Source organism: Anopheles merus, chromosome 3L (assembly GCF_017562075.2).
Source record: "Anopheles merus strain MAF chromosome 3L, AmerM5.1, whole genome shotgun sequence".
In the NCBI taxonomy this organism is placed as follows: domain Eukaryota; kingdom Metazoa; phylum Arthropoda; class Insecta; order Diptera; family Culicidae; genus Anopheles; species Anopheles merus.
The window spans coordinates 20445174-20466791 of record NC_054085.1 but is presented as its reverse complement, the minus strand read 5'-3'; the positions used below and the strand labels follow the sequence as shown (position 1 = coordinate 20466791).

Below are 21618 nucleotides of genomic sequence, written 5' to 3'. Positions count from 1 at the left end.
CGCGCGAGCGTTGTATTTATGTGGGTTAGGAGCGCCCAAACCCATTGCCGGTACGATCAACGCAGTAGAAAGGATTGCATTAACCGGAATATGTGTGTGTGTGTGTGTGTGTGTGTGGGTGGATAGGTTGGTGGTCGCTCTAGTGGACCAGAAAAGAAAATCCATTCGGGTGAAAATGGCAACAGCAAACCCCAGGACATGGCGGGGGAAAATCGTCGCTCCTCGTACCAAGTGTAGTGCGGCAAAAGCGGCAAAAAACCTACATCAACCCGCTTGCTCAACCGGATACCGGCAGGATATTTGCAGCAATTGGTGGGTAGGTATGTAGGTGTGTGTCTCTCTGTATGTGCTTTTGTAGATTGTGAGTTTTTGCAGCGCTCGTTGTCTTTTTATCTGAACCAACGAAGGCAACAACGAGCCGCTGCTTCTTCGCGCAATTGCACACAGCCAGCAAGCGAGCTGTGTGTGTGTGTGTGCTTGTAAGAAGATATTTTACTATCTGGGTCAACTGGGATGATAGTAAATTCATGGCGAAAAAGAGAGAACAAAAAGCAGTGTAGCGTAGATGGTTGGAGATATAGAATTGCACGTCGCAAGTAGCGTAGCAGCAGCAGCAGCAACGAATTGCGACACTTTTCGCTCGTCCGAGACGCAACCGACCTCAATTGCACGGGGGACACGTAATTCGAGTGAAAACAATTTTCCGGAAAGAACCCTACACGGGTGATTTTCAACGGTGTTTGTGTGTGGTTGATCACACAGCGCAGAAGGAAGGAGAAATCCTACCACTGATATTAGAGTAAATATCAAGCCATCAAGTGTAATAGTTGAAAGTGGAGTTTGGCGGAGAGCAAATGCTGCTGCGCGTGCACTAGATAGTGCGGATATAGTCGGACCGAGCGCTATGTTTATCCCTTTTTCCGTAGAAAAAAAACAGAAGGTTATGATAAGCCGTTGCCCGCTACTGGCACCACTGCCGCGCTGCGTTTGTTGGGGGTGTTTCATTTTTCAATTTAACTCCCCGGCTCCCGCCTGGGCAGAGAAGAGTCGTCTGGAGGTGGGAGTGTTGCGTACAGTATCCTTAGCCAAATCTTCCCTTTTTTCGTTCGTTGCAGTTCTACGAAACTGTGCCGAGAGCTTAGTAATGGTGCAGCAGTCCTTCTGTCCGGTGACCTCCTATCCCGTGTGGGCACCGAGTCAAAGAGGGAGTCAAAGCGAGAGGGGACCACGTGCCACATGCGATGGCTTTGGGGATTTCGCCTGCTGCTGCAACTGGGTACGCGCCCGACTGGCGCCGTTTGTTAGTGTACCGCGCGCGAGAGAGAGAAACAGAAAGGGCATACTACATTTGCAATGCAATGCTTTTCTCCTCCTGTTCGATGTAGTTTTTTTTTGTGTTCCCATCATCCCTTCCTGCCTCGCCTAGTAGTTGCCTGTCGCCCGCGTTAGAACTGATTACGTGAAAGATTATAGTTGTGAGCGTGAAACCGGGCCGGGCACGATTGTATACATCACGCTTCGAAGGATCAAATGATGGTTTGATGTTTGTGCTTGTTGGGTCGTAAGTGGAGGACAAGAGGCGCGGAGAGGAAATGACGCGAAAAATGTAGAAACACACACAGACAAAAAAAACCGTTCCGTCTTGCATAAATTATCGGCTTGTTGGGATCGCTTAATTATTCATGAGTGTACAGTCAAGCGCCATAGGCAGACGACGAACCCGTTTGTTTTGGCGTGTGTTGTTTGAAGCGCAGTATAATGCTTGTTGTAGACATAAACATGTGTATAATCTAAGCCACACATAAAGGGAGGCCTTTTCTGGTGGGTGAGCACACAAATAAATAATTCTCGACCCTCTCACGTTTACACGCGCTTCGACGAAGGATGGAAAGCATTTGGTATTAGTATTTATAGCGAACGAAATAATATATTCACGGTAGATTATGATTATTGATTGCTCGGGAAGGAGCATCTGGTACACACGGAAGCTTCACAATAACGACCAGTGTAAGACGGGTGCTCCTCCTTGAGCCATTAAACCAATAAACCATTACCAGCGCTAAATAAAAAAAAACACATTTAAAACACGTCCCACTTCATTTCTCACCAACCCACAAACCCACTAATGCGTGCAATTTTTCTCTCTTTTGTCCTTTTTTTGCAGACTTACTCCAAGGCCGGGCGGCTTGTCATTACCACCTCTACACCAGCTACAGCACCACACATCCATCCCACCTTACCGGCAAACTCCGTCCACTTGAACAAAGAGAGGCTGGCCGTGGAAATTCACCATCGGGTGCCTTCGTAGTAGGGAGGGCATTATTGTTCCCCTGACTGCGACACCGCTAGACGGCGTTGCAAAGAATACGCAGCCAAATTGGCTTCAGGCTCATTAATCACTCGTGGAATTCGTGGAGGATTCGTAAAGTGAACCCCTTTTAATCAGCAAGATTCAGTTAAGGCTCCGGCCACCACCCGCGTGGTGCGTGTTGCAAGCGGTGGAAAATTAATTACTGCTCAAATTTTACTAAAACGGCGATCACCCCACCCCCCACCTAGGTCCAGGCAGCAGTGCTTTGCAAGGGCCGGCGGCTCTGTTGCGTTTGAGCACGATCACGAAAGCACGGTGGAAATTAATTCAGTAAAACCCCATCACCGGTTAACAAATGGATGGTTGAGATACTACACGCTCGCGGGTGCTGCTGTGGGGGTGGGGTTGTGGGGTTTGCTCGGTAGCCTCAGGCGCATCAAACTGCCCAAACGTTGGAATTCGGTTGCGCTTCCACGGCTAATATCATTGTCGCTTGCGGGTATTTTCACACTGATCGATAGCTTCTCAGTTTTCCTGCGATAGGATGGTACTTCAAATCAGTAACAGTGAGGAAGCTATTTGAGCTGGCATCTTTGAAGGATTTATCCTTGGTGTTTGTGCGTGAATATGACGCCTTTGCTGCTTGTTTTATTTACAGTTTTACTTTACTTGATTGAAAGCATGATTTTAGAAAATATAATTAAATAATTATCAACATTTATCTCAGGCACATCAAACAAAAGGTATTTGGGTTCGATATATTCAACATTGGTCCTTCTATATTTTTAGCCAGAATGCTGTAATTTTAAACTTGTCAGTTAAATTCAGCCATATTGGATTTCGCCAGTTTTGTACAAACAGAGGTATTTTTTCTGTTTGATCATTTTGGGTTTTTTTTCTGTTTAAGTGGCCCTTTCCGTTTTAAGTTAGTAGGCTGTGAAATTTCAGCTGTTTCCATTGTATAGCAGTTTTCGAGCAGCTATCTAAGTCGGTATAATATACAGGTGGGCTTATCCCAAGGTGTATCAATTTAGAAGGCTGATTTTTATCGCTTCTGCTTCTGAATGAAGATTTTAAGAATGTTTTGTTATTCGTCAAGCCCCCAAGAAAAACAACTTCAATGTTTGTTTGAACAAACATTTTCACCCATCCTGTCAAAAAGTTCAAATTTGGTTATAAAAACATGCTATGAGACCACCTGGACTACATACAATTGATTCTGGATTCCATCACCAGATGTCTTTAATGCACCTTGGGATAAATGTAAACACCACCTTGTTTTGCCATTTTTCGAGCTGGTACTCGAATCTAATTCTAGTTTTGAGGCTAGAATAATCTAGAGTGAAAATTGCAGGCTAGTTTTGTGTGTGATTGTGTATGGAGTGTTTACATGATTTCAGCCTCCAATTGTCAAACTCCATACAAAAAGCTGACTAGAATCGTGATGGGTTCCTAAAATGGATCATAGTAATTTTATATGCTAAAAATTTCGTTTGAATTTTTTTAAAACTTTCATGAAATTGTTCTTATCTTATAGCATAGAAAAAATGAATAAATTGATGAGGTATTGATTGATCGAAATCGAAATTGATTGATCGAAATCGATCGAACCTGGGACAAACTGGCGTTCGTTGATATTTTTTCACGCTCAAATAATCTAGGATGTAAAACTCAGGCCTGATAGTTGAACTTTATATGGTGTGTTGACAGGCTTTTTAGTCATCAAATCTCAAACTCCATACAAAAAATGTTAGCTAGTATCTTAAAACCTGCATATGCTCGCTGATTTGCCATATTGTCTTCAGGTATACTGGTACATTTTTCGCCTGTCCTAAAGACACATCGAGTTTGAGAAAGGATGATAAAAAAAATGTAATGATTTTTGTGATATTGAATTGTTGAATCACTCTGGGCAATAATTGTTGTAAAAAAAATCACGTGATTGGACACATTCATACATTTCGGTATCTTTTTCACCTGGAACCCAAAGCCTGAAATGTTGTGTAAAGGCCTTTCAATTTATATTTAGTTCCTTTCGTTCCTTTCTTCGCAAACGACGCGAACATTATCAATCATCAAAAGATATGGTTGTGTAATAAATGTGATTATGTTGTATTATTATTTAAAACTCCCTCTATTTTCCATGGATCTCGCACACACTCTTCAAAAAGGATTACACGTTCCCATCATGCTGCTCTGCAATTGCTGTAAAGACTTTTTCTTTCACACATCAATCGATCGTTCGATAAGCTACTGTGTACAGAGGGCCTATGCCGAGCGTGTGAAGCATGTGTTGCTCCTTTTGCCTTCGAGGTCCCTTTTTTGCTTCACCCGCTCGCCTTATCCTCCTCGCATTACAACGGCGGGCGGTAGGGAAGGTGTTAAATTCCGCCGACAAGAAAGAACTCGAAGAACGGCGGGTAGTGGTATATATTTTTTGCGTTTCATCTTTCGACCCGCTTGCCTTGCCATTTCTGTGCTCCGGCACAGTCGGCTAGCGATTCTCGTTCTACTCGGGTTCGAGAGATGTGGCATCCGATGCGGAGGAGTGTAGGTTTTGTTGTAGGTAAGAAGGATTCAATTGAAATCCCGGCGCAGGAGAGATTCTTCATTGATTTTTTTTGTTGGTTGTACATTCCATTTCCCGAAACCCCGATTGAGGTGGAAATTGGAGCAACTTGGCAAGCTCCGGTGTAAAAATAAGATTGTTCGGGAATCGGCAAGACATTCCTAAAGGAAGCGCGCTATAATGCTATAAGTATTTATAAGTTTCTTCGAAGCGCAAGCAAAAAAAACTAAAATAAAATCACTTGATTGGGAAATAACTTTCCTCACTGCACAGCAAATCGTGCATACTGTACTTTACTTTACTTTGTCGCCTCCGTCCCCCCACTAAGGTAAACTATTTACGAGAATGCGAAAATTGTTCGGACGTGGTGTGAAAAGAAAATACTTTTTCCCCCTTTTTCACTGATCCGTGTCCTGTTCCGTGCTGGTGTAAAAACTATGCGTAGCATGCTTTCGATGAATCCATCGCTTTACGGGTGACAACTATCCTGGGACACACAGATAGAGAGAGAGAGAGCGAAGCACAATAATGGTGTGAAAAGAAAAATCACTCAACGCAAGAACGCTTCGTGAGCGTTGTCTCTTCATCTATTCAGCAGCATCTTCTTTTTAATTTTTTTTGTTGCCGCTCGTCCGGAGGTTGTTTGCCATTCGTTCCAAATCTTGAAATCTTGAAACCGGATCAGCACACGCACACGCGCGAGCACACCGCAAACAGTCGGTGTCGAGATACCATTTATGGGAACGCCGGGCTTGATGCTCGACTGTTGGAGCCATTCTTTCGCCGCCAGCACAAAGCGATGTGGAGAAAGAATTTTGGTTTGCGCCCCCTCCGGTTGGTTGCCGGCGGCGACGGCAAATGTTAGTATTTGGCAGCGTTCGCTTCGTGTGCACATACCAGCCCGAGGTAATGGTGTGCGCGTGTTTGTGTGTGGGAGTGTGTTTGAATAGTGTCAAAATAGGCGAAGTGTAAAATATGTCCATTGTGTCCCTTTCACACGCCAGCTAATTCCGAGCGACAGAGCCGTGAATATTATAATTTTTTTTTTGTAGTTTTTTTTTGTGGGTTCTCCTTGCATTCTTTGTTACTTTTGAGACTTTATATATGTAAGTGCCGTCACCGTTCGGGTTGCAACACTTCAATCTAGCTGATTGAATGTGCTGTGCGTTTATAGCGTGTAGTACACCAGAAGTGTATCGTGCAACGGAAGGGGCTGCTAAGGCAACAAACCGTGCATATAGGACGAGCATATGCAACTCTTTTCCTCCCACTCAATGTATGTTTACGTTGCAATTAACCTGTTTTTCAATTGGAAATTTTGTTACAGCCCGGCAGAGAGTGAAACGCAACAGTTAATCCGTATGGGGAAACTAACAAGATTTGGCTTTTAGTTGCCTTGCCAGGCGCGCTTCAGTGTGCGTGGTGTATGAAAACGAAGTGGTGAAACCAGTGGCACTGCGAAGTGAATAGAAGAAAAAGGATAATAATTGTGCGTGTGTGTGAGAGAAAGAGAGTGTGTGGAAAGCCCAAGCAGACGTACGGAGGTGGTGGCACGGTGGCCTCTAATTAGACACAACGGTTTCGAAATGAATACCCATCTGCAAGGATCATCGCCCAGATCGCCCGCACCGTCACCCGATCCTGACGTTGACGAGGGTAGCTCGAAAAAGCAGGCAACAAGGTAAGTCTGAGTGCGGAGCCTTGGTTAGGTTTGTGGGTTTTTGCGCAAATAAAAAATTAACATTGCATGCTGTAATTAGCATTATTGGGGTAGGCAGTTTAGGTAAATACTAGGCATAATAAAAATAGAATGAGCTCTAGAGTTTGTTCTAGAAAGCAAGCACCAAACGTTGCTGTAAACGTTGAAAAATGGCCGGCAATGAATTTTGCATATTAGATTTTATTATTGCATAAACGCTTTTCTGTTATGTGAATTGAATTATTTAATTTGTACTATTGATCAGTCAATGATATTTAGTATACAGTATCTATTTTATTTTAGTACACTAGTATTGAGTTATATATTTACTATTTATTTATATTTATGCGCCCTCTTAATGAACAATTTTGAACTAACGTCTCATGCTTATGAATCCTTCTCTTTCATTTAAATAAGTTAGTTAATTCATTAATTTATCCCAACAAAACTAACTGACAATGTATTGTTCGTTTCCGTTATCTATTTCCAGAGTGTTTAAGAAAGTTCTTCAAATGGCAAAATCACCGTATACTTGGGAAAACGTGACTTCGTCGACCACATCACGCATGTCGATCCGATAGGTAAGCCCGCCAAAATCCCCCAAAAGGGTGAAACGCTCTACCGTTGTTACACGTTGTTTCATCGGCGAGCAACAAGTCCCTCTGGCCTACCCCAAAACACTGCAATCCTTCATTCGCTGTTCTCCTTCTTCTCTTTGTCATTGCACACACACACCTTTACTACAATTGCGCACGCCGCCATCTTCATCAAAATCAACGATAAACTGCGCCCCGAACCGGCGAACACCACTCACCGCCACGAACTGCTCTGTGCCAGATGGTGTCGTGCTGATAGATCCCGACTATGTGAAGGAGCGGAAAGTTTTCGGACACGTACTGGCCGCCTTCCGGTACGGGCGCGAGGATCTGGACGTGCTGGGACTAACCTTCCGAAAGGACCTTTATCTGGCATCCGAACAGGTTAGTATTTGCGTTAAAGGAGCGGAGACGGGGACGCTGTCTGCAAACGTGTAACGCGCTGCGCTGATATGATGCTGCTGCTGCTGCTGCTGCGCGTTTAATCTCCTGAATAATCGAAAGGCAAACGACCTCGGGTTGGTTGGTTGCTCCAATTCTACGAAGGCACACTACGAGCGACGGTGTGCGTGCTTAGCACGGGACAGCAGAGCGTTCTAACCGTACGTGTGTACGGTAAATTGAATGTATATCAGTAGGTCACAACTGTACGTGCAATATTTAGAGGAAAGGGAATTTTTGTTTGAGTGTTGCTACAGATGGAATGAAATTTGTAACATTATTTTTTATTAAAATGGTCCATTCATGTCTCATAGAAAAAAAACCCCGTTCAAAGCACTGACATGGCACTTTTTGAAAATTGTAAAAGTCATTCCATTTGGCGAAGGCGAATGTTACGTACACGCTCGCTCTACTTCGTCGGGGCCATTGCAGTGCAGGGGGTGGGCTGTGGCTGTTACTGCTGTTTTGCACTTACAAAAAAGTAAACATGTGTATCTTTAATTCCACCGAGAACTAGCAACACAGACACACACACTGCTGCAGCACAACAGGAGCACCCGTCAACGAGAACAAGTTGAAAATCCATGAAATAAATCTTCCTCATTCGCTCGTGTCACTGCGGCACCAGGCGCCTCCATCGGCGGGGTGGCGGATGGAAACAACACGGCGGGAGTTTTTTTTTTGGGGTACGTACGAAAGTAATGCCGGGTTGCTTTGGACCGAAAAAGGAACGCAACACGTTCGCTCGCTGTTGCCGTTGTGTACACATCAACGCAAATGATGTAATTTTGATTTACGATGCAGCACCGTCGCGCGTGCAGAGCGCTCCTTTCACTCGCCCGTCCCGATGATGGAAGAATAATACCACTTACTTTTAGCACACGCCCATCACACACCGGCCACCACCTGTTTTGCCACAAACTGTAAAGTTTTGGTGGCGCCCTGGATTAATTTGCTGTAGTTTTTTGTTTTGTTATCGGTGGTTGTGTGTTTACCAAATGATTTGCTAATGGAGAAATACACACACACACGGCAGAAAATTTCCAACCAGGTAAAGTAGTGCTGTCTGCAGTAGCTGGTGCTAAAGTTGCTGTTAAACTATATGCTTTGCCCAGTAGGACGGTGCTCAAAGCAGCACTTGTCCTTTTTAGTGGCATAATGTAGCAACGGCGGACGGGAAAGGTGATGATACACATGAAAGTAATCAAAATTTATGATCACTTCCAGCAAAATGGAACCGGCGCAAGAAGCATTAGTGTGCAAGTGTGCCGCTTTCAATGGCGTCCCTTTCAGATGTGCTTGGTGTTCAACACAGCCGGTCTACAGTGCGTACCACGCCGGCAACAAATCTTACGCTGTATTCTTAATGGATGGGCTGTTGTTGTTGAAGAACCACAAAACCGTTAGGTTTTTCGACCGTTTTGCGCGCACCACCATGAAGACCAAAGACAAATGCAAACACTTTTAACACAAAGCACTTGCGGTGGAATGTGCATGTGTGTGTGTGTGTGTGTGTGTGTGTGTGTGTGTGTGTGTGTGTGTGTGTGTGTGTGTACATTTCGTCACGCGGATAGATACACCCATGTCCAGACACATCATGCCTCGTGTGCTACTAAATCTGTTAAATTGTACCATTTTCTGTGGAGAGAAAAAAGAAATACAAACAAAAAAAAACGTCCCGGTAGCGTGTATGTATGTACAAATGTCGATGATTGACTGTTTTTCGTTTGTTGTATTGTAGTAAGGAAGCAGCAAAAAAAAAAAAAGAAAAAAAAAAACATCGCGCAAACATTTGTAGCAAAGCACGTACTCAATCTATCGTGCTTGCGCGAATATTTGGTCCGTTTGATATATTCGGTGCGGTCGGAGGGTTTCAGCGAACGACTTCATCATTCATGACGGATTTGTTCCGTCACTTTAACGATGTAAGCTGGAGGATGTTTAGCTTCTTTTTTTTGTTTTTGAACAACGTTTCTGTGTGTGTGTGTGTGTGTGTGTTAGATTTTTGTGCAATTTGCAATTTTTTGTTTGATAGCTTCTGGTAGGTTTGTTTGCAATATTTTGCTAACGATTTTTAAAATCGACTTTAAAAGAAAAATAATATTAAAAAAATCATAATTTTACTGGACATTTGATGCGCGTAAATGCGTAATTTTACTGTAAAAAGTTTCAATTTTATTTTTTAATTCAATCTCACATGAAGCAAAAATCTTCTTCCAGGATGTATTGTAAGTTCAAACAGCAATATAATTGCTTTCCACTCCTCAACGGCCTCTGAATCTGTTGCTGCTCTCTTTTGCGAATCTTAGAATTACTGGACAGCTCCGTATCGAAATTAGATTCCGTACACTCGTGAGATTAATCGAATGTTATCCGGTACGGATATTGCTATAAAATTGAACTAATCCTACTAAAACGAAATCTGAGCGCATACTCTGTATAGGAAAGGAGGGAGGCACAGTAATTGAACCAGAGCCAGATCAAATGATGTATCGATATTGTTTGGATCGTTTTCCTCGAGCGTGTGCAAAGAAATCTCCAATGTATCTCCATTGCAATGTGCCAGTAAACGCCCGAAACGTAATATCGAGTTAAAAGCAAATGCTCGAAGGCTGTTCAGGTTGGCATGACCTAAATCTGAAAAAAAAAACTGGATCATGTTTGTTGATGGAAGATGACACGTGAGACATACCCAAGATTAGGGATTTGTTTTCTCCATACAAGGATTCATCTCATAATGTTCATAGAGGCTCTACGATTTAGAGCTGCAAGAGCATTCTAGATTTACGAGAGGAATTCAATCCACCTTTTATTGACACCATGTTTGTTTGTATTTGTGCATGTGCATTTTCAATGAGCATGCATTTTTTCGAACTGTAATTTCTATGGAAATATCATCCTAAACTTCCTTCCTAGACATTTTGTGCGATTTTTTGTGGAACATAAGTAAATAAGTAAATTAAGCGAAAAGCGTCGTAGATTAAAATGGATGTGGTGAGTGTAATGGATGAAGATAACAACAACAAAAATCATCAGCATTCGAGATTATATTTAAGTGACGAGTAGTCACTAAATTGTTTCAACAACATTCAAGGAAAGAGGGTTGTGACAGAGGTTAATCTTTTCTTACTTTTAATCTAAAATTAGACAGAGTTCTCGGATTTTTCATAATACCACTCTTCGGAGAACATAGGAACTGAAGTACATATTAATTAAGTAGTGTACCTAATATTTAGTCCAATGCGGTTAAACCTGCTGAGATAACTGGTCACGTGTCCTTTCGGAGAAGTACGTAGCTAGTGTTGGGTAAAGTTGACAAAAATCCGAGTTCGACTCCGATCCGACTTCGAAATTTTCAGAGCTGAATCCCGAAGGTTGGTCCGCTCTGCATTATCCGGAGCCGTTCGGAAACACACAGAACTGCTCGACGTCGTCCGGAGTCATCTGGAGTCATCTGGAGTCATCTGGAGTCATCTGGAGTCATCTGGAGTCATCTGGAGTCATCTGGTGTCATCTGGAGTCATCTGGAGTCATCTGGAGTCATCTGGAGTCATCTGGTGTCATCTGGAATCATCTACAGTCATCTGAAGTCATCTGGAGTTATCCGGAGTCATCTGGAGTCATCTGGAGTTATCCGGAGTCGTTTGAAGCCGGCTGGAGTCATATGGAGTTTTTCGGGGTTGTTCGAAATCCTCTGGAGTCATACGGAGTCATCTGTAGTTATCCGGAGTCGTTCGAAGTCGTCTGGAGTCGTCCGGAGTCGTCTGGATTTATCCGGAACTATTTATCCTTAACCAAGCTGTTCGAGTTTAAAACTAATTCTAGGCTGTACTATTCGCTTCAGAATAAGATAATTTCAACAGATCAATAATCGCCATCACACTTAACTATGCAGTGAAGTGTAATGAACCTAAAATATGGTGCCCTTTAAACAAACAGCCATAATTCCGCGAAAAAAGGTGACAGAATTCATTAGACACCTTAGGGCTATTGACGTTAATTATGGACACCAGACTCCTATTGTCTCGCACACTCGCCTATTGCGTGAGAATTACTTTTATAGTTCTCATTAATATTAATAATACGCCCCCGGAAACATTGTATCCGAACGCGCGCGTGTAACTATTTATTCTCTATTCCAGCAACGCACCAAACATCGCCCCGCAGTGTACCAATCTGTGCCAATTTCAGGGCAGCAAAGTGCAAACAAAAATGTAGCAAACGAACGATCCCCATATTCTTCCGCCCATTTACGCCTCCCTGGGAGTCCCGGGGTGAATATTCAATTACCCTGGCGCGCAAATAGATTATGGCAGAAGAGGAGGAACACAAAAAGAATAAAAAAAAAGGTAGCCCCTATCACCGCGATCCTTCTGCAGGTTTAATTACGCAATTCGTTAGGGCATTGTTTGATTGTAATGTAATTTGCCACCACAGAAGGTGCGCACTCGCACCAGAATAAAACGCACCAAACCAAACGAGCCCTGATGATAATTATTCTGCGAATATAAGGTAAATTAAAGCTTGCATTCATTTGCGCGCGGGTGCCAAGCGATCCAAAGCGGGCTTTTTTCTCTCTGTGCATTCGTGATGGAGCAATGGTGGAAAGGTGAAGAAGCAGAGTATAAACTGATTAAGTTATAGCTATCTTCCCTTGGTGTACTGGCACGAGGCAATTGTTTCGATTTTCCAGGGACACATTGTGTGCCGGGCGCGCTGTTATGCACAACGAAATGACCAATAATGATGTGTTTTAGGGAAGGAAGCAGGCAAGAAGGGAACGGAGGCTTATGATCCTATTTCAGCGTCATTTCATTTACTTCTTCTCCTCGTTAAACACTCCGTTGCTGTGCTGCGTGGCCGGGTAAGGAAAATTGTAAGAAAATCGTTCCAATTACTTGAATAGGTTCGCCCATTTGGCGGCGTCTAGGAAGGAAGTTCATTTGATTGGCGTTTTCCCGGTTTTACGACAAACGTTCCGCCATAAAGCTCTGCGCTCACGCTTTGTTAAGCATTAGCATCAGTTTGATATTTTACCAACTGAACATTAACTCTCTCCATTTGGGTGTGTTTTGCCCAGCCCAGGGGGTGAAAATGCGATTTCATTTGCTTGAAAGGATTTACCAATTCGCGAAGCAATTGTTACTTGCGAGTCAAATAACTGTTGCAAGTGTGTGAGAGAGGGGAGAGTGGCTCCCACCGAAAACGTGTTGCTTGTGTGCGTTGGTTTTCGGTGGAAATTTCAAATTAATTTGACCGCTTTTCCATAACCTTCTCCCGTGTACACTACCAGCACCGCGCGTGGGCGAGGACGTATTAAATGGCTGCGTAAACAAATAGTGTAATCCAGCGCAGATCGAAAGAAAGCTAAACAGAGCGAGCTGCTACTGCTATTGTAGTTAGCCGGCGAACAAAGAAAAGGTTAAATTAAGTGCACCTCATTGTGCCGCGAGAACGCGTTTTGTTTCCTTTTGCGCACCGCATTCTCCTCCACTAACAGGCTTGATCGCTGTGTTTAAGCCCGGGGTGCTGCTGCTGCTGCTGCTAGACCGACACAGGCCGACAGGCACAGACATGCCGACATGCTTTGTACGTTAGCGACCGTAATTGAAAATAAATTATTTCTCTTTCGTCTTCGGGTTTGCTGCTTCAAACCATCATGCCATCAGCGCAGGCATTACACGTGGACTTTTTGCTCCCTCCTGTCTTTATCAAACTCACTCTATACTGATACTATTGTTTCTCTCTTCTTTCTCTTGTGCTTTGTTTTTTTTATCCACCGCAGATTTATCCACCGCTGGAAACGGACCGGCCGCTCACCCGGCTCCAGGAGCGGCTGATCCGGAAGCTGGGCGCGAACGCGTACCCGTTCTACTTCGAGGTGCCGCCCCACTGTCCGGCCTCGGTGTCGCTGCAGCCGGCCCGGGCGATACCGGGAAACCGTGCGGCGTGGACTACGAGCTCAAGGCCTTCGTCGGCGAGTCGCAGGAGGACAAACCGCACAAACGGAACTCGGTCCGGTTAGCGATAAGGAAAATCATGTACGCACCCTCGAAGCTGGGCGAGCAGCCGTCGATCGAGGTTAGCAAAGAGTACATACTGAAACCAAAAAAATTCACCTCGAGGCGAGTCTGGACAAGGAGGTAAGGCGTGTGTTTTCGGTTTTGCGTGTGGCGAGACAGTAGGCATCATTAAACTCTACTAATTTCCTTTTTTTCCCCCATTACTCTTTTCTTTTTCAACCTTCCAGCTTTACCACCACGGCGAAAGCTTGTCGGTGAATGTACATATAGCGAATAATTCAAGTAAAACAGTTAAGAAAATCAAAGTGTCGGTCCGACAGTTTGCGGACATCTGTCTCTTCTCGACGGCACAGTACAAGTGCACGGTAGCGGAGGTAGAATCCGAGTAAGTATAGCGTAGCCGAGCGGGCAGCCCGACCCGGACCGTGTGAACCATCCGTCTCCCCTGAACTAGTATGCGGAAACTATGGGGCGAAAATACAGCGGAAAAACATCAGAAATGCAATGTGCGCGGGGGGATATGTCCCTGAGTTCACATTTCCGAAAGCATGAAGTAACTACGGCTACTGCTCGTTGAAGGCGGCTTGTACACAGCTTAATCGTGCTCGTGGTTTGTAGGTTTTGTCACGTTGTGACTAGTGGTGTGCTCTCTGTTTCGCCTAGTTTCGCCTGTAGTCGGAGTCGTTCGGAGTTGTTCGGAGTCGTCCAGAGTTGTCCCAAGTTTTCCGAAGTTGTCCTGAGTTGTCCGGGGTCGTCTGGGGTCGTCCGGAGTCGTCCGGAGTTGTTCGGAGTCGTCTGGAGTTGTCCAGAGCTGTCCGTAGTTGTGCGTAGTTTTCCGGAGTTGGCCGGAGTTGTAGGGAGTTGTCAGGAGTTATCGGGAGTTGTCCGGTGCCGTCCAGAATTGTCCGGAGCTTTTCGGAGTTGTCCGGAATCGTCTGGAGTCGTCCGGAGTCATCTGGAGTCGACCGGAGTTGTCCGGAGTTGTACGGAGTCTTCCGGAGTCGTCCAGAGTTGTCCGGAGTTGTCCGGAGTTTCCCAGAGTTTCCCGGAGATTCATGGAGTTTCCCGGAGCTGTCGGGATTTGTCGGAAGTTGTCCGGAATTGTCTGGATTTATCCGGAGTTGTTTGGAGCTATTCGGAGTTGTCCGGAGTTGTCTGGAGTCGTCCGGAGTTGGCTCTGGGTGACTCCAGACGACCTAGGACGACTCCAGACGACTTCGGTTGGCTCTGGACGACTCCAGATGACTCCGGACGACCTCGGACGACTCTGGGCGACTTCGGACAACTCTGACTCCAAACGATTCCGACTTCGGACGCCTCCGGATTACTCGAGATGACTCCAGACGACCTCGAATGACTTCGGATAACTCCAGACGACTCCGGATGACTCCGGACGACTTCGAGCGGATCTGGATGATTCTCCTTCCAGAATCGGATCCGTTTCGACTCTGGGTTTTTGTCAATTTTTCCCATCACTAGTTGTGACCTCCCCTGGCAAAACGAAAACCGAGCAGTAATCATGCCAGTATATGTGTGTATATGTTTGGCTAAGGTTAGGGGCAAATGTTCTCCTCGTTGAAAAGCGAATGGCGAAACATAACCTCCACCCGTTATGACGTTACTTAAACATCCCTAGAACGTAGAAGAGCACTCAGGTTTAATTGAAGGATTGAATGCTACTGAACTCTCTCGTACACACACACACATACATACATACGTGTGCGGAAACTCTACCCTGTCACACATACTCAAACCACCAAACCTTGTTTGTGTGTGTTTTTGAAGGAGTGCTTCCCCTCGGCGCGTGGAAAAAGAAAAAGAAAACCAGTGTGCAAGTGTTGAGTGTGCTTCTAAAAAGCATAAAAAGCACGCAACAGTATACAGCTATAAAGGTGGCAATGCATCCATCCACAAAAAAGCAAGGCACAGCTTAGCCCGGTTACCAGCGGAAACGGAGTTAACTGCGTGTGGAACGGATTATGGTTGCTCTTGAAAGACGGCAAAAGACCTAATGGTGGCCGCCGTGGGCTGGAGGCAGCTGTTGTCCAAAGTGACTTAACGTTGCAAAATCTGTGACGTTTCGCCCTGCTGTGGTAGAATTTATATGCTTCCCTGGGTTGACGTATGACACCAGACTCACACACGCACACACGCTCACATGCAATCGTGTTGAGCTACTTGGGGCTAACGATGCGTTTACGTTGTGCTGCACCTTTTTTTTTTTTTGCCCCGAAACCATGCACAAACCAGCCTCTCGGGATTTATGTGCTACACTTCCTCTACCCAGCACGCGCGTATAATAAGCGCATGGATGTTTCTGGAAACGGTTGGTACATTTGGTTTTATTTTTTTGTCTCGTTACGTCCAGTTGGTGCACGGCACACTGCGACCGAGATTGCACATTTTTTGTAAAACGAAAGAGAGAGAGAGAGAGAACAAAAAAATAAATGCTTCAAGCGTGGTCGATTTACACAAAAGCACATACCTAAGAAGGGGAGTCACATAAGTCAGAAAAGAAGCTCACTTGTCAGGAAACGCAAGACATTTAGTGGTGGTGGTGGTGGTGGTGGTGGTAATAGCGGATAGCGTTATAGCACGAACATCGACCACGAACGCGCGCACGCGACATCAAATAATGATGAAAGCAAGAGGAATTAATTAGCTTTTATGATGCTTTTTGACTTCTTCAAACGCGCCTCCTCTCACACAGCGTGGAGTTACAAAAAGGGATTTTTGCTCCATTTGGATTGAATTGGGGGGGGGGGTCGTTTTTTCTACTTCAAGTGTCTTTTTTTCAATTTTCATTCACTTTTTACCATTACAAAGAATTAGTTGAGGAGGGATTGCTCTAGAATGTTTGACATTGACATTTGGGGGACAATTTCGGGGTCAACTGTTGATGGAGTTTCCTTCCGGGAAGAATCGTGGCTAGAAGTGACTGCGCGTACACTCACTATCGCTAATGGCAAAAAAGGGGTAGCTTATTGATGCAGCATGTGGAAACAATATTTGCCGTTTTTTTCACGAAAGCGTTAAATGGGCTTTATGTGTATGGTAATATTCAATATTAGTAGTTCTTTCGAGTTGAGCTGTAAAACGATCGGTTGAACTAGCTAAGCAAACGGACTCCCTAGAAGTGATACTATAAAAGCTACCTCAAGTTTTGTCGCCATGCTCTCTCGGGTGAGAGGTCATTCTCCCGTCGCCGTCCATCAAGCTCTCCTGGACCTTGGGGCACGCCATTTTTGCCTGGCACCGGAAAACAATTCTCAATTAAATTTTTCAATTAAACCTTTCCTTCTGTGTGGGGAAGCCACCGCCGCCCGTGTGTGCACAGCAGCATATTGCGCTTGACCTGAACCTGAATCAGCAGCGCGCCATGGTGGTGAGAAGCATCCGGAAAATCGATAGCAACAGTAGTCGGGCAGCACCTGCGCTGACCTTTGTGTGTGTATGTGTCGCTCCACAAGGCTGTAGAGGCAGCCATTGTACTGCTGGGGTCATTGGTGCGGCTTGGCCGGGAATTTCTGTTAGTTTGTGAGCATTTTTCACCGCTGGCGGCAGTGGCGCACCGATAAAAGGTGTGCGCACGGTGAAAGCGACCGATACGACGTTATAGGCTGCCTCTACCGCTGCCCTGCCTGCCGGCACAATGTGTCGGGGTCAACGGAAAACTTTTATCGAAAATCGTTTCCATTCCGCATTTGGAGGTCAGCAAGAAAGAGAGAGAGAGACAGAGGCGCACCACACACAGTCAAACGGTTGCCTGGACGGGTGGAAAAGGTTTCTTGGGCCGTATTGTAGGCCAGCGTATTGTACTGCTTCAGCAATTATGTATAGATAAACTCCAAACAAGAAAGAAAAGGTCCGTTCGCTCGTTATGCAGGAATCCCTTTGAAGGCAAATGGAAAGGTCGCGATCGCTATGTGTGGAGGTCATCGATTATGGGAATTGTTAAAGAACGAAGTGCTTCTCTATCTTTTTAACGTTTTAGTGTCCGCGCGCTTTTTTTGAAACGGTGCTGCGTGTGCTTTTTACGGCAGTATCGTCCCAAGCAGAAATCGTATCTTTCGTTCAATTTATTGCCACCCCATTTCACACCTTTCACCCCGCTCTTTCCAACGGTTCTCGTGGCATAATAATACGCACACAAGGTTTCCTCAGGTCATGCAGGCACACAGCCCCTTACATTCATCTAATCTCCACCTTTCACCTTCGCTTGCAACTGCAGAGAGTACTCCGTCGGGCCCGGCTTTACCCTATCCAAAGTGTTCACCATTAAACCGCTGCTTAAGCACAACAAACACAAACGAGGGCTCGCCCTGGACGGCCAGCTGAAGCACGAGGATACGAATCTAGCGTCCAGCACGATGTAAGCGAAATGGGCCCGCCATCTTTATGCACACAAACACAAACACACACATCTATTGTAAAATGGTGCCGAATGGGGCGTTGGTGGTCAGGAAAAGATGACACTTTGTTAAGTTAACGCCCATTCCCACGGTGTGAACGATTGCGTGTGTGTGTGTCATGTATTTAAACCATAATGGCGACTTGCTTCCACCTTTATCGGTCGTAACCCCTTCCCCCAGCATATAGATTCGTTCTCACACACACGCAGGGATCGGGGCGTCGGTTGATAATTCCTCCTGCCATTAATTAGTTCCTGTGTTCATCCTCTAACACCAAACCAATTTGCAACTCACTTACCTGTATGTAATCCAGCATCATGGGTCAATAATGGTTATTTTCGTTGATTTTCATATTGAAGGTTGTGGTTTTTGGTGGATTGTGAATTTTGGGACAAATTGCATACTTGCTTGTTGCACAAATCTGGTCGGACAATTAGGTTTACATGATTAATCAGTATTTTTATATTTAGAAAATAGTAACTTTTCCGCACTAGCACTTCATTCATTACAGTAGCTTTAAAACTAGATCATGGTGATGGTAATCAAACGGAAATATGACAGCAAACAGACCTTCATGCGAAAAGTTTCAATTGTCTGAACGTTACAGGGGTTTCCGAGTCAATTTCCAATGTCTACAACATTTTTTATTTATTTGCGAGATGTTTTTCAACATTGACAGCATCGCAATAATGTTTCAGTTCTTCTACATGATTTTCAACACGTCTCAAGCTTAAGATTGAGTTTGACAGTTCTCTGTGGTGTGTTGAAAATCACGTGTAAGAATCAACATTTTATTCTGCTACCAATGAAATCTCTCAAACAACAGTTGAAAAACATCTTGGAGGCGGTGAATAATGATGTGCACATTCGATTGTGACTTTAAAACCCCAATATTACCGCTTCCGAGATGTTTTACAACAGCTGTCATATGTGTTCTATTTGCATCTCAATAATGTTTCAGTTCTTCCACATGATTTTCAACACGTCTCAAGCTTAAGATTGAGTTTGACAGTTGTGTTTGACGTTGTGGTGTGTTGAAAATCGTGTGTTAAGAACTGAAATTTTATTTTAATGCAAATACACCATTCGACAGCTGTTGAAACATCTCGGAGGCGGTGAATAATGATGTGCACATTCGATTGTGACTTTAAAACCCAATATTTACCGCTTCCGAGATGTTTTACAACAGCTGTCATATGTGTTCTATTGCATCTCAATAATGTTTCAGTTCTTCCACATGATTTCAACACGTCTCAAGCTTAAGATTGAGTTTGACAGTTGTGTTTGACGTTGTGGTGTGTTGAAAATCGTGTGTTAAGAACTGAAATTTTATTTTAATGCAAATACACCATTCGACAGCTGTTGAAAACATCTCGGAGGCGGTGAATAATGATGTGCACATTCGATTGTGACTTTAAAACCCCAATATTTACCGCTTCCGAGATATTTTACAACAGCTGTCATATGCGTTGTATTTGCATCTCAATAATGTTTCAGTTCGCCCACATGATTTTCAACACGTCTCAAGCTTAAGATTGAGTTTGACAGTTGTGTTTGACTTTGTGGTGTGTTGAACATCGTGTGTTAAGAACTGAAAGTTTATCTTAATGAAAATACACCATTCGACAGCTGTTGAAAACATATCGGAGGCGGTGAATACAGGGTTTTCAAGTCACTTTCGAATGTGCATTGGCATCAGCAAAAAAATTCAATTCTTACACATGATTTTCAACACGCCAAAAATAAGTGTCGAACTCAATGCAGCTTGAGACGTGTTGAAAATCATGTGAAAGAACTGAAACATTATTGCTATGCTAATGCAATATTTACAGCTGTTGAAAAACATCTTGCAAGCAATGAAACATGTTGTAGACACTGGCAATTGACTCGGAACCCCTGTAATGATGTGCACATTGGACAGTAGTTTGGAAAACCCTGCATTCTAAATGATCAAATGGAAAACAAATTAAAATTTAGCATGAAATTAAGCTACCTCCGGCAGCTGAAAAGAGCAGATGTCATCCCATAGAATTGTACTATTAACTTGTCGTTCGGCTAAACAAAACAACAACTCATCTGTGTCAAAAGGCAACCTTCTGTTGACGTTATTTCAATATTGCTGAGTAAACTATGTGAAATTTAGCTATTATTCCATTTACGATAGGATTTTAGTAGGATTTGACGGAGTTAGATTTCTTCCTGTAGCTTGCAACGAATGAGAACAGAATCGATGCAAATGGATACAATATTTCACTGAAACGGCGAAAACCAGCTTCTACCGTGAACAGGCACCTTAAGCGACATTTCTCATCCCGGATTTCAAAACTAGCGAAACCGACGTGAAAAGTGCGGGGTGTGTACGTCTTCCACTGGTGTTTTAGTTTTGCTACGTTGTCTACCTAAGAACTGCTTCTAATTACCAACCAACATGCGAGCGTGTGTCAACAAGGTGGGCAACTCAGGTAATGACGCCCCTGAAACTCTTCAACAACGCGGCCGAAACGATGATACTTCCAACCCAAGAAACACCCGCCCAAGACACTGCCAACGATGCGCCTTATGATGGGTTAACTTTTCAACCATTTGCCTACGATTGCGCCAACCACTGACGAAATGATAATGCCCGAGCTCTTCTTCCAGACCCCACTCGTAACGTTCTACTGTTTTTAGTGTAGCATCAGCAGAAATGAGCAGACTTTGCGTGTTTGTGCAGTATGTAAGCGATGCCAACCGGCTCCAAACCCATACCGACGAATTTGGCCATGGTACATTGTGACATTGGAGTGTTTTGCCTAGCATTGCTAGCACCGATATGTTTGTATTCGAACAAAAATGGAATAAAGAGGTAGAGATCGTCCCCCCCCCCGCCCCCTGTCGTAATCGGATTCCGTGGCATTGGTTGCCGATGATGATACGCCTGCAGGATAACATCAGCCCTATCGTGCGTGTCGGTTTCGGGGCTCGAGAAGGGAAGTGATTTTGTTGCAAAGCGATGGCCAACTCCAAGCCTACCACCGACACGTGTGCCTCTCGTAGTTTTGCTAATTCGAATTAGCTTTTCGCCGTTGTAGCCGCTCCACTACACAGAGCACAAGCAGGAAAAGCAGCAGCTCTACGCAGCTGGGAGCAAAAACGAACTTCTGTCGAGTGCCGACGCTCTCGCTTCGGAATGAAGTTTCCAACATTTCCGAAACACGTTGTTGTGACCTGTGAAAACGCAAATCTCAAGTACAATGTGTGTGTGTGTGTGTGTTGGGCCTTTCTGGCTCAATCGCGATGGTATCGCTCGGAGTTCATGGAAAGGGATTGGAAACATGGGTGGGAATGGTGGTGTGGTTGTGCGTGCCACTAGTGATTAGCTTTCGTTTCCGCCCATTGCGGCGTCTGGCGCTGTGGCTAGGCGTTTGCTTTTAACCAATTTAACCTTACCAGTTTCCCTAGTTCGCCTAAACTACCACCCCACACTACCACACACTCACACAATTGTCTCGCTGTGGAAGGTGGTGGTGTATCATCGCCCCGGGCAGGTCGGCAGGTCGGCAGGTCGTGGCAGGAAATCGATGGAAA

General features: G+C 44.6%; 1 protein-coding gene across 1 annotated transcript in view; it reads left to right on the top strand.

Annotated features, from left to right (window-relative positions):
• Positions 1–18015, top strand: part of LOC121598955 (beta-arrestin-1-like) — a 56045-nt gene extending 38030 nt beyond the window's left edge. Inside the window, 9 exon segments of the mRNA XM_041926338.1 lie at positions 6208–6561; positions 7070–7080; positions 7083–7160; positions 7417–7559; positions 13402–13534; positions 13537–13722; positions 13725–13759; positions 13867–14024; positions 17871–18015. Of these exon segments, the coding sequence (XP_041782272.1) occupies positions 6467–6561; positions 7070–7080; positions 7083–7160; positions 7417–7559; positions 13402–13534; positions 13537–13722; positions 13725–13759; positions 13867–14024; positions 17871–18015 (984 nt within the window). The 5' untranslated portion in view covers positions 6208–6466.
• Positions 18016–21618: the final 3603 nt, after the last annotated feature.